The 14,416-nt window shown below is 43.0% G+C and overlaps 1 protein-coding gene across 1 annotated transcript in view; it reads left to right on the top strand.

The window, feature by feature from the left end:
* Window positions 1–351: 351 nt before the first annotated feature.
* The window catches only part of LOC124620234 (facilitated trehalose transporter Tret1-like), a 60,999-nt gene continuing 46,934 nt past the window's right edge, over window positions 352–14,416 (top strand). Inside the window, exons 1-2 of the mRNA XM_047146901.1 lie at window positions 352–620; window positions 12,284–12,563. Of these exons, the coding sequence (XP_047002857.1) occupies window positions 352–620; window positions 12,284–12,563 (549 nt within the window). The remainder of the gene's footprint in view (window positions 621–12,283; window positions 12,564–14,416) is intronic.

Genomic DNA, 14,416 nt, shown 5'->3' on the forward strand with positions numbered 1-14,416 from the left:
TTTAACATCGGAACTCCCATTCCACTCTTGCTTTCTTCAACAAGGGATGCTTTGGCTTATTTATGCGCTGAATCAGTCCTTTCGACGACCATTTTTTTCCTGATTTCTTCATACCTTCCCTGCAGTCATTTCGCTTTGGCTTCCAGACATTCCAATTTAGTCACGGCACTAGACCTTTCCTCACCCTCTTAGAGGTCTTCAGTGTACTCCTACCACCTATCCTCTCACTCATCTGTGTTTAACATCAGAATTCCTCTTATACTCTTAATGTTGACACCTTTGCTTTTAATTTCACGGAAGATTGTACCGAATTTTCTATTTGCTTGCGCAGTGAACCTGAACATATTCGCCATGGGCTCGGCCACGGTGTGGCCGGCGATGGCGCTGCCACAGCTGATGTCTGCAGACAGCGGACTCCGAGATCGGCCGATAACTGTGGATGAGGCCTCCTGGGTGGCCTCTCTGCTGCTACTCAGCAACATGGCGTTCGTTCCCTTGACTGCGGCTGCCAGCGCTCACGTGGGCCGCAAAATGCTCGGCTACGCCACGGCAACACCGCTGCTCGCCAGTCTGATCATCCAGATGTTCTCGACTTCCATCGAAGCTCTCTATATCGCAAGGTAAGAGTGATAGTCTTGAGAATTATGGAAACCTGCTTAATTTTTTTCCCCTTGATTTAACGCAGCCCACCGTGACTTCTTCTCCTGTGCCAGAGTCTTTCTTCCCATCCTCATATGCACACAACGTCCTGCATTACGAGTTGCATTTAAGTTCTAAGGCCTCCGATTTTTTTTTCTCTGGACTGGAAAGAGATAGAAACATGCGCATTGTTTTAAAATGAGGCCGCGTTCATTGCCACTATGTCCCAGAGATGGCAGCACCGTACGGCAGATAGAATTTTACCGCAAGCGGCGAGAATGAGAACTGTTTTAAATACTTAAAATTGCGACTTTTCCTTACTTGAACAGCGTGCAATCATTCGTATTCTGAATTTGCGTGTTGTGAAACCAATTGAAATTCATCGACAGTTGAAGCAGACATGTGGTGATGGAGTTATGGATGTGTCGAAAGTGCGTTCATGGGTGCGACAGTTTAATGAAGCCAGAACATTGTGTGACAACAAACCGAAACAACCTCGGAGGAGGAGGAGGAGGAGGAGATTAGTGTTTAACATCCCATCGACAACGAGGTCATTAGAGGCGGAGCACAAGCCTGGGTTAGGGAAGGATGGGGAAGGAAATCGGCCATGCCCTTTCAAAGGAACCATCCCAGCACTTGCCTGAAGTGACATAGGGAAATCACGGAAAACCTAAATCAGGATGGCCGGACGCGGGACTGAACCGTCGTCCTTCCGAATGCGAGTCCAGTATGCTAACCACAACAACCCCGGGCTCGCACAAGCCGGTCTGACGACATGATCGAGAAAGTGGAGAGAATTGTTTTGGGGGATCGCCGAATGACTGTTGAACAGATCGCCTCCAGAGTTGGCATTTCTGTGGGTTCTGTGCACACAATCCTGCATGACGACCTGAAAATGCGAAAAGTGTCATCCAGGTGGGTGCCACGAATGCTGACTGACGACCTCATGGCTGCCCCTGTGGCATGTTGCCAAGCAATGTTGACGCGCAACGACAGCATGAATGGGACTTTCTTTTCGTCGGTTGTGACAATGGATGAGACGTGGATGTCATTTTTCAATCCAGAAACAAAGCGCCAGTCAGCTCAATGGAAGCACACAGATTCACCGCCACCAAAAAAATTTCGGGTAACCGCCAGTGCTGAAAAAATAATGGTGTCCATGTTCTGGGACAGCGAGGGCGTAATCCTTACCCATTGCGTTCCAAAGGGCACTACGGCAACAGGTGCATCCTACGAAAACGTTTAGAAGAACAAATTCCTTCCTGCACTGCAACAAAAACGTCCAGGAAGGGCTGCGCATGTGCTGTTTCACCAAGACAACGCACCCGCACATCGAGCTAACGTTACGCAACAGTTTCTTCGTGATAACAACTTTGAAGTGATTCCTCATGCTCCCTACTAACCTGAGCTGGCTCCTAGTGACTTTTGGCTTTTTCCAACAATGAAAGACACTCTCCGTGGCCGCACATTCACCAGCCGTGCTGCTATTGCCTCAGCGTTTTCCAGTGGTCAAAACAGACTCCTAAAGAAGCCTTCGCCGCTGCCATGGAATCATGGCGTCAGCGTTGTGAAAAATGTGTACGCCTGCAGGGCGATTACGTCGAGAAGTAACGCCAGTTTCATCGATTTCGGGTGAGTAGTTAATTAGAAAAAAAATCGGAGGCCTTAGAACTTGAATGCACCTAGTATTTGTTGGGTATGTTCCAACCTCTGTCTTTCCGTACAGCATTTCTCTTCTACAGCTACAATTAGTACGTCACTTCCTCTAGTCACTGTTTCCTGCTAATTCCTTTCCCCTTCGGTTCTTTGGAGAACCTCTTCATTTACATAAGGAGGCCACTTTAATCTGAGAAAGAGCAGCCAGAGGCAGGTCACATGAGTCACTGCCCAAGGCCAGTACATTTCCTAGCGCGAAGGCGATATGCGTCCTCTCTTTTGGCCACGAGAGAGTTTTCCGTTGCAGAACTGTTGCAAGTAGGCTGTTTAGGTTTTTATGTTGGTAACGACACGTAGCGCTCTCTATGAAAATCACTGACTGTGCTGTGCGCAATCTGTGGCTGGTTGGCATTGCTGGAATATTTGCTATTGTAGTGTTGGGCAGTTGGCTGTTAACAGCGCGTAGCGTTGTGCAGTTGGAGGTGAGCAACCGGCAGTGGTAGATGTGGGGGGAGAAAAACCAGAGTTTTGAGATATTAATATGATCGGACGATCTGAACCTGTGTCCGTCAGGAAAAGGAATCTTGCCAAACTGGATGTCACAAATCATATAATGAATAATGACCTTTTGAACACTGATAAGGTAAATACATCTTTTGTTCTCTATCAAAATCTTCCATTTGTTAACTATGCCTATCAGTAGTTAGTGACTTCAGTAGTTAGAATCTTTTATTTAGCTGGCAGTATTGGCTCTGAGCTCTACTGGACTTAACATCTGAGGTCATCAGTCCCCTAGAACTTAGAACTACGTAAACCAACTAACCTAAGGACATCACACACATCCATGCCCGAGGCAGGATTCGAACCTGCGACCGTAGCGGTCGCGCGTCTCCAGACTGTAGCACCTAGAATCGCTCGGCCACTCCGGCCGGCAATTCTGTTTGAAATTCAATCAGCACCACATAAGCTATTATTCTCCAGAATTTTTAGAATTCTGTTAATTTCAGTGAAGGATGTTGGTGCCCCTTCTCACTGATTAAAGTTTTGTGGAATGGCATTTCGAATATATTCTCTTGATCCTTCAATTGGACCATGTAATCCTGTTTTTGCTGCTACATTTAGAAAGTGATTGTTACAAGTACTTACAAGTTGTGAATTATCGATCACAACATTATCATTTACTTTGTTATGGTGTCTTGTACACTGATTGGCTGTCTGCCCAGCTGTTTGATACCATCCCACATAATTTTAATCTTATTATCTGCATTTTTTATTTCCGGCAGGATGTGCATACATTTTAATAACTTTCCTTAAAATACTACAGAATTTTTTGTAATATACAAGTAATGTCAGATCTAACTTAATCTGGCATTTATACAAAATTGCCTCTTCCTGTTATATGAGATTTTAATTCTCTTCCGTAGCCATGACTTACTTTTTTTTATGGGTCATTTTAGAAAAGTAACTTTCAAATACTGACACAAATTTACTACGGAATGAATTTAATTTGACGTTAGTATGTCTTCCTACGTACACCTCGTTCCATTCCATCTCTTTTAATTTCCTCTCAAAACATTTTAGCATGTTATAATTAATAGGCCTCGCTGCTATATATGAACCTCTATCAGGGGTGTAAGGTGAAATATTGTTTATCTCCATTAGTTGTGCATTGTGATCAGATACTCCATTAACGACTGAGTACACATTAATTGCTGCAGCCTGAGCACTGTCTATAAAAATGATGCCTACTGAAATTAGAGGGAAACACTCATGTAGTGATTCTGGTTCATTTTTCCTGCCCGTATCTTTTAAGAAATCTACACTGAAATCTCCGCAAACTACTGCTTATTCTTGTCTTCCAGTTACCTAAATAATGCATCCAGATTTTTCACAAACTGGTGAAAATTCTCTAGAGTTAATCTGTAGACTGTTACAATTAGCCGGCCGCTTTGACTGAACGGTTCTAGGCGCTTCTGTCTGGAGCCGCCCAACTGCTACGGTCGCAGTTTCGAATCCTGCCTCGGGCATGGATGTATCCGATGTTAGTTAGGTTTAAGTAGTTCTAAGTTATAGGGGACTGACGACCTCAGATGTTAAGTCCCATAGTAGTCAGAGACATTTGAGCCATTTGAACTGTTAAAATTACGCTGTAGAAACAACTCACAAGCATATACTTCTAAGTTATGATCAACAGGAGAAAAACTTCTAAATTTGGGGCAACTCTTTCTTTCCCGATGTAAACTCTCCATGAAAATGATGCTAGTCTATAATCCCTCATATTTAACTTGTCTATCCCTGCAGCCATGTGGTCTTCAGATGCTTACAGATCTGTGATCACTGAACTTAGTCATCAAAAACACCCCCAACAGATTGGAACGGATTGGTGGTTTGTAGTCTGTATAATTTTAGAAGATTATTCTCCACAACACAATCAAATATACAGTGAAACACCAAATAAAATGGTATAGACATGCGTATTCAGATATGGAAGTTTGTACACAGGCAGGATGGCAACACCTATATAAGAAAGTAAGTATCTGGCGCAGCTGTTAGATCAGCTACTGCTGCTACAATGGCTGGTTATCCACATTTAAGTGAGTTAAAAAGTTGTGTTCTAGACGACGCACGAGCGATGCGACACAGCATCTCCGAGGTAGCGACGAAGTGGGGATTTTCCCGTACGACCATTTCACGAGCATACGGTAAACATCAGGATTCCGGTAAAACATCTCTGGCATCGCTGCGGCCGGAAAAAAAGATCCTGCAAAACGCGACCAACGATGACTGAAGAGAATCGTTCAACGTGGCAGAAGTACTACCGTTCCTCAAATTGCTGCAGATTTCGGTGCTGGGACATCAACAAGTGTCAGTGTGCGAACCATTCAACGAAACATCGTCAATATAGGCTTTCGGAGCCGAAGGCCCACTCATATACCCTTGATTACTGCACGAAAAAAGCTTTATTCCTCGCCTGGGCCTGTATATCAGCAAGAGAGTGTTCAAGCTAGTGGAGGCTCTGTAACGATGTGGGGTGTGTGCAATTGGAGTGATATGGGACCCTGATACATCTCGATACGACTCTGACAGGTGACACGTACGTAAGTACCCTGTCTGATCACCGGCATCCATTCATGTCTATTGTGCATTCCGATAGACTTGGACGATTCCAGCAGGACAAAGCGTCCTCACACGTCCAGAATTGCTACAGAGTGGCTCCAGGAACACTCTTCTGAGTTTAAACACTTCCGCTAGCCGCCAAACTACCCAGAGATGAACATTATTGAGCATATCTGGGATGCTCAGACGAGATCTCCACCCTCTCTTAGGGATTTATGGGCAGCCCTGAAGGATTCATGTTGCCAGTTTCAGACATTTGTGGAGTTCATGCCATGTCCTATTGCGGCACTTTTGCGTGCTCGCGGGGGCCCTGCACGACGTTAGGCACGTGTACCAGTTTCTTTGGCTTTTCAGTGTTCATATTACTGAATTATGACTGGTTTCCACAAACAAAATTAGTTCAATGGTCTTGTGAAAAATAACCAGTCTGCCAAATGGAATTATTAAAGAAATTACTGCTTTTAACCCACTCACTGCAAGAGACTTGCTCCTTGCATTCCGTCCTGAGGCGGCATTTGCTATGGCTGTACTCCTCGCTAAGTATTGGTGCTCGTGCGGCGAGGCGGCTTTCTGGTCTATATGAAATATTTATCATCTGATGATTCGAAAACGATTAGGTGATAGTATCGACTCTCTCATATCTTACATTCTGATGTATTCACCTAATATAGAAGTGAACTTCTTTCCGTTACACGTCATACTTACTGCGCTGCACCAAGTTAAGTGAAACATTGCACGAAATTTTAAAGTCTGCATCACAGAAATCAATGGATCCATGGATACTTACTACAGCAAAGAATACAGCAATTTTAGAAAGATCCATTCACATTTGCATTCGTTTACAAAGTATGGTTATATTGTATCTAAATCCGGTATACTGGGCATCATGCATATTGCTTTGCCATAGGTCTTAAGGAAAAAAGTGTATTGTCAGTATATAGAAGCAGGATTGAAAAGAAAATCGATAATACAGTTACGATACATCCCCTGTGGTTGCAGAGTATGAATAGACCCAGTGCAAAACAGTGCACAATTGTTATGGAGACGCTAGACAACAAACTCTATTGGCCATTGGTACAAGACACATGTCGCTTATCACTGGATGAACACTGTTTCACTTCAGATAGCTACTCCCTGCGTAACATAACTTCCACGTACGTCTTGTGAAATGACCACAATGAGCAATTATTGTTACTAAAAAGATTTACCAACAATGATTCTTCCCAAGTGAATATAGCAGAACACCATCTTCATTTCGAGCAGTAAACTCACCCCATATTAATGTACACCAGTAGATGTTCAGATGCTTATAATAAGTGTGTACGTCCAATGTCGATAACACAGGACACTATGAGCAGCTGATAGGAGCAGAAATTATTTACCACACAACTGGAGCAGAAACATAGCTTAAATGACTGCTGTACTCTACACCAAATGTCGTAAGATGGTATGCGGGTGTTATGTATATGATTTTTTTTAGTATAATCCTCATAAAAACTGTATCATCATATGGGAAAAGCACATATATACAGCCGGCCGCTTTGGCCGAGCGGTTCTAGGCGCTTCAGTCTGGAACCGCGTTACCGCCACGGTCGCAGGTTCGAACCCTGCCTCGGGCATGGATGTACGTGATGTCCTTAGGTTAGTTAGGTTTAAGTAGTTCTACGTTCTAGGGGATTGATGACCTCAGATGTTAAGTCCCATAGTGCTCAGAGTCATTTGAACCACATATATACAATGTTACCTATTGTAAACAGTATAGGGAGTGTAGGTATAGCTTATGTCAGGGTTGAAAGGTAAATCAGTTATGTCCTCCCATAAGAAATCATTGTAGTTATTAGGAATTTATTTTCGTCATTGTGATATCAGTCTGCATAACCAGCAACAGGTTGTAGGTTGGGACAATTTTCTGTGTAATCAAACGAGGGTGTTCCATCATGACAGAAATCACTTTCTGAAGTGGCAAGGCGAGATACCTCATAAAACAGAATCCACTACTGGCCATTAAAATTGCTACATGAAGAAGAAATGGAGATGATAAGCGGGTATTCATTGGACAAATATATTATACTAGAACTGATATGTGATTACATTTTCAGCAAATTTGGGTGCATAGATCCTGAGAAATCAGTACCCAGAACAACCACCTCTGGCCATAATAACGGCCTTGATACACCTGGGCATTGAGTCCAACAGAGCTTGTATGGCATGTACAGGTACAGCTGACGTTTTCAATTGGTGAGAGATCTGGAGAATGTGCTGGCCAGGGCAGCAGTTGAACATTTTCTGTATCCAGAAAGGCCCATATAGGACCTGCAACATGCGGTCGTGCATTATCCTGCTGAAATGTAGGGTTTCACAGTGATCGAATGAAGGGTAGAGCCACGGGTCTTAACACATCTGAAATGTAACGTCCACTGTTCAAAGTGCCATCAGTGCGAACAAGAGGTGACCGAAATGTGTAACCAGTGGTACCCCATACCATCACACCATGTGATACGTCAGTATGGCGATGACGAATACACACTTCCAATGTGCGTTCACCGCGATGTCGCCAAACACGGATGAGACCATCATGATACTGTAAACAGAAACTGGATTCATCCGAAAAAATTACGTTTTGCCATTCGTGCACCCAGGTCCGTCGTTGAGTGCACTATCGCAGGGGCTCCTGTCTGTGATGCAGCTTCAAGGGTAACCGCAGCCATGGTCTCCGAGCTGATAGTCCATGCTGCTGCAAACGTCGTCGAACTGTTAGTGCAGATGGTTGTTGTCTTGCGAAGTCCCCATCTGTTGACTCAGGGATCGAGACGTGGCTATACTATCCGTTACAGCCATGCAGATAAGATGCCTGTCATCTCGACTGATAGTGATACGAGACCGTTGGGACCCAGCATGGCGTTCTGTATTACCCTCCTGAACCCACTGATTCCATATTCTGCTAACAGTCGTTGGATCTCGTCCAATGCGGGCAGCAATGTCGCGATACGATAAACCGCAATCGTGATAGGCTACAATCCGACATTTATCTAAGCCGGAAACGTGATGGTACGCATTTCTCCTCCTTACTCGAGGAATCACGACAACGTTTCACCAGGCAACGTCGGTCAACTGCTGTTTGTGTATGAGAAATCGGTTGGAAACTTTCGTCATGTCAGCACGTAGTAGGTATCGCCACCGACGCCAACCTTGCGTGAATGCTCTGAAACCTAATCATTTGCATATCACAGCATCTTCTTCCTCTCTGTTAAATTTCGCGTCTGTAGCATATCTTCGTGGTGTAACAGTTTTAATGGCCAGTAGTGTATTATGTGACGGGGATACCATACAGTACTATAGGTTCTCCACACATCGGAAGTTTTCTGGCAATAAAACACAGTTCAGTCAGGTCCTTCTATTTGAGGAATCACCAGTCCTACCTGTTGTGATTTCCTTACAATAGCCGGCTGGTGTGGCTGTGTGGTTCTAGGCGCTTCAGTCTGGAACCGCGTGACCGTTACGGTCCCAGGTTCGAATCCTGCCTCGGGCATGGATGTGTGTGATGGCCTTAGGTTAGTTAGGTTTAAATAGTTCTAAGTTCTAGGGGACTGATGACCACAGATGTTAAGTCGCATAGTGCTCAGAGCCATTTGAACCATTTTTTTCCTTACAATATTAGATGGAGGCAATGCTCTGGCAATAAGACATGTGCCTTATCATGGCCTATAAAAATCTGCTTCGATGTAGAGAGGCAAAAAAACTCGCCATCTTGCTTAGGGGTGGATGGACTACAGCCTTCATCCAAGGTGTTACATTCCTGCAGGGGCATCTGGCGCTCACTGTGGCTGACATGGTTTCAAAAAATGGCTCTGAACACTATGCGATTTAATTTCTGAGGTCATCAGTCACCTAGAAGTTAGAACTAATTAAACCTAACTAACCTAAGAACATCACACACATCCATGCCCGAGGCAAGATTCGAACCTGCGACCGTAGCGGTCGCGCGGCTCCAGACTGTAGCGCCTAGGACCGTACAGGCACTCCGGCCGGTGACATGGTTTCACATCGGAGACACGAGTCTAGTGGTGTCAAGCGTGGCCATACAACGTCTGTGAGATGGGCAGTTTTGACTTTCTGAGCATTTGTAACTCATCCAGTTGGTCTAGAAAAGTGGGGAAGAGAAGGCGAGCAGGGAAGAAGGTGGGGAGGAGTGACCTTGACCTTGCAGACTGCCTGAGCCAGGAACTACACTGTCCCTTTACTTGCCTCAAAGCTGATTTCTCCCATCTAGGTTCTCAACAAAGGGACCAGAGTAGACTGCACGTATATTTAGTTCGGAATTACAGTGACATTAAACACATTATCTTAACTTTTCTTATTGATTCTATCTCGTAAAGTGTCAAGTAATTGGTTGTATGTGTCATTATTGTAACGGTTGTTTATTTTTTTTTTTCTTGTTATCAGTCTACTGACTGGTTTGATGCGGCCCGCCACGAATTCCTTTCCTGTGCTAACCTCTTCATCTCAGAGTAGCACTTGCAACCTACGTCCTCAATTATTTGCTTGACGTACTCCAATCTCTGTCTTCCTCTACAATTTTTGCCCTCTACAGCTCCCTCTAGTACCATGGAAGTCATTTCCTCATGTCTTAGCAGATGTCTTAACATCCTGTCCCTTCTCCTTATCAGTGTTTTCCACATATTCCTTTCCTCTCCGATTCTGCATAGAACCTCCTCATTCCTTACCTTATCAGTCCACCTAATTTTCAACATTCGTCTATAGCACCACATCTCAAATGCTTCGATTCTCTTCTGTTCCGGTTTTCCCACAGTCCATGTTTCACTACCGTACAATGCTGTACTCCAGACGTACATCCTCAGAAATTTCTTCCTCAAATTAAGGCCGGTATTTGATATTAGTAGACGTCTCTTGGCCAGAAATGCCTTTTTTGCCATAGCGAGTCTGCTTTTGATGTCCTCCTTGCTACGTCCGTCATTAGTTATTTTACTGCCTAGGTAGAAGAATTCCTTAACTTCATTGACTTCGTGACCATCAATCCTGATGTTAAGTTTTTCGCTGTTCTCATTTCTACTACTTCTGATTACCTTCGTCTTTCTCCGATTTACTCTCAAACCATACTGTGTACTCATCAGACTGTTCATTCCGTTCAGCACATCATTTAATTCTTCTTCACTTTCACTCAGGATAGCAATGTCATCAGCGAATCGTATCATTGATATCCTTTCACCTTGTATTTTAATTCCACTCCTGAACCTCTCTTTTATTTCCATCATTGCTTCCTCGATGTACAGATTGAAGAGTAGGGGTGAAAGGCTACAGCCTTGTCTTACACCCTTCTTAATACGAGCACTTCATTCTTGATCGTCCACTCTTATTATTCCCTCTTGGTTGTTGTACATATTGTACATGACCCGTCTCTCCCTATAGCTTACCCCCACTTTTTTCAGAATCTCGAACAGCTTGCACCATTTTATATTGTCGAACGCTTTTTCCAGGTCGACAAATCCTATGAAAGTGTCTTGATTTTTCTTTAGCCTTGCTTCCATTATTAGCCGTAATGTCAGAATTGCCTCTCTCGTCCCTTTACTTTTCCTAAAGCCAAACTGATCGTCACCTAGCGCATTCTCAATTTTCTTTTCCATTCTTCTGTATATTAGTCTTGTAAGCAGCTTCGATGCATGAGCTGTTAAGCTGATTGTGCGATAATTCTCGCACTTCTCAGCTCTTGCCGTCTTCGGAATTGTGTGGATGATGCTTTTCCGAAAGTCAGAAGGTATATCGCCAGACTCATATATTCTACACACCAACGTGGATAGTCGTTTTGTTGCCACTTCCCCCAATGATTTTAGAAATTCTGATGAAATGTTATCTACCCCTTCTGCCTTATTTGACGGTAAGTCTTCCAAAGCTCTTTTAAATTCCGATTCTAATACTGGATCCCCTATCTCTTCTAAATCGACTCCTGTTTCTTCTTCTATCACATCAGACAAATCTTCACCCTCATAGAGGCTTTCAATGTATTCTTTCTACCTATCTGCTCTCTCGTCTGCATTTAACAGTGACCATTACGGCACTCCTACCCCAGTTCTCGATACCAGTAATATCGTACTACTTTTCTGCGAAGTATCAGACATATTCTTGTGACAATATTCACATTTGCTTTTATTAATGTATAGGTACTCCGATGTATCGATATATTATAGTGATATGGTTCTTGTGTGTATTTATTTCTGTGAGACTGTCATAATCTTTGACTTACTTGTAACCGTTTTGGCGCGAATGCGCACAGGGCAGTCTTTGTTTTACTTTGCAGAAGTTAAGTCTTGTGTTTGGTTAAAGTGGAAATTAAATATATGAAGATTGATACAAAACTGTTTTCTTGGTGATGTGGCAATTAAGAAGAAGTATATGTGAATTTACATGAAGTTTAATAAGAATGTGGATCGTGAACACCAAGTCAAAAATTATTTCTACCATACCATTATTCTGATCTGGGATTGTTTGATCATTAAGAATTTGCTGAAAAACGCATTTGTTAGGTCTTCAAATATTGCTAAAGTACAGATCTCGACCTTCTAGCAGTCAGAGTGGAATCACCCTAGAATCAACAAGATGGCCCATAACAACTTCGACGAAATCTACGTGGGAATCCATTCAAAATAAGTGCGAAAATTAATGGCTTTTTACAGTGACTTCAGTATTTCCATTCTGACGATACCATCCACAGTCTGTAACTTTGTTGTTGCCCGATAAAGTGAACATATGCTGCGTGAGCAACATTATTAATTTGATTTCTAACCTACTTTGTAAGTGGTGGAACTGTTAGAGTATAGCCTGTGTGTCGCATGTCCCGGCCCTCCTCGGCTTGCAGGGTGCTGGCTGGTGTGCAGTGTGCTGGCTGTCTGATGGTGACAACACTGTACGTCAGCGAGATGGCCAGCGACGAGGTGCGGGGCAGCGTGGGCTGCATGCTGCCCCTGATGTGCAACAGCGGCATCCTGTTCGCTTACATCATCGGCGCTTTCCTGCCCTATTACGTTGTCCTGTACGTGAACGTCGCTCCTGTGGCCATCTTCTGGTTCTGTTTCGCCTTCATGCCTGAGACCCCGTACAGGCTGGTGTCTACTCATCGATATCAAGAGGCAAGAAAGGTAATGATGTTGCATGGCCTTCCTTTTGTGGCTTTATCAAAACAACGCATGAAAAAGATTTATTGCTACAAATCGCGTTATTGTTTTAAAAAAATTGCCATTTACTTACACTTTTTGAAGCTTCCACACTAAGTCTGGAAGCTTTTTTCCAGTAATGAAAATCTGGGCAATCTTAGGACTTAATCCTGGGTTTCCTGCTTTTCGAAAACTGTCACTTTAACGAGATGGCTGTCTGATAATGAGTACAGACCTGACACTAACCTTTATTGGTTCAAATGGCTCTGAGCACTATGGGACCTAAGTTCTGAGGTCATCAGTCCCCTAGAACTTAGAACTACTTAAACCTAACCAACCTAAGGACATCACACACATCCATGCCCGAGGAAGGATTCGAATCTGCGACCGTAGTGGTCACGTGGTTCCAGACTGTAGGCCTAGAACCGCTCGGCCACCCCGGCCGGCTAACCTTTATTGTCACTCGTGGTACCACATGTGAAAAAAGAGCCAGTATTTATTTATGGGGTGCAAGCATGCACCACGTATGAAAGGAGACAGCAGCTAACAGTGTCTTTGGGATCTCTACCAATTGAATTTAAATAAGATGAATGGAGCTATTTATTTATTTATTTACGTATTTATTTCAGCTGTTACCTATTATTTACGCATTTATTTCACCTAACCAGACATCCTTTGTGAGCCAACACATCCGGTCTCAAGACATTCTCCGGCAGAGAAAATTGTGTACACAGTTTCTGCTATACACCTCGAATCCAAAACAAAAACGACGCGTGGACACCGCAATTTGACTGAAATGCAAAATGCGGACTATCATTTTGTGGAAAAAATCATCACAGGTGACGAGACTTCACGTAAACAATACGAATCTACCGCAAAACAATAAAGTCCAGAAATTCAAGTGAATGGTCAACGTTTCGACGACATTATGACAGTCAAGCCTGTGTGACAAGCGAGTTGAAAAAAAAGCGTCACAGAAGGTCTCTTCTGACAGTTTCACATGGTTGTATGAACATTTTGTGCGCTGCACTGAAGTGCAGGAGAGAGACTATGTAAAACACCTGAAGAATCTCCAAATCAGTAATCAGATTCACAAGAAGTATGTTATGACCCATGTCGGACTATGACATAAAGATAAAGTCTCAAAAATCATGAATTATTCTTCCTATAACAGTAATAATTTCAACAATAGGATTGATCTCAACATCAGCCTTAATCTCATTATACTAAGGACTTAAGTTAATTAAACTAATAACCTTCAAAGTTATAATTAAAAGAATAATCTTTTAGGCCTTAGTAAAATTTTACACCTCTAGAATTGCAGTCTAGAATCATAACTGAATATAAGACCTAAAACATGGTAAGAGAGAAAACATCTCATCTCATAAGTAGATTTACAGTCTACCACCTAAAATTCAGCCATCTTACCGCAAAAATGATTATTCTCAACAAACCATAAGAATATTGGTACTTTATACTTCCTATTTGGAGCGTGAGCAGGAATAGTAGGAACATCAATAAGAATATTTATTCGTGCTGAACTTGGTCAACCAGGATCTCTAATTGGAGATGACCAAATTTATAATGTTATTATTATTACAGCCCACGCATTTGTAATAATTTTCTTTATAGTAATACCTATTATAATCGGTGGATTTGGTAATTGACTTGTACCATTAATAATTGGTGCACCAGATATAGCATTCCCACGAATAAATAATATAAGTTTTTGATTACTACCACCTTCATTAACCCTTCTTCTCACATCTTCTATAGTAGATAATGGTGCTGGTACAGGATGAACAGTTTACCCCCCTCTAGCAGGAGCTATCGCACAC

This window comes from Schistocerca americana, chromosome 6, assembly GCF_021461395.2.
Source record: "Schistocerca americana isolate TAMUIC-IGC-003095 chromosome 6, iqSchAmer2.1, whole genome shotgun sequence".
Classification (NCBI taxonomy): domain Eukaryota; kingdom Metazoa; phylum Arthropoda; class Insecta; order Orthoptera; family Acrididae; genus Schistocerca; species Schistocerca americana.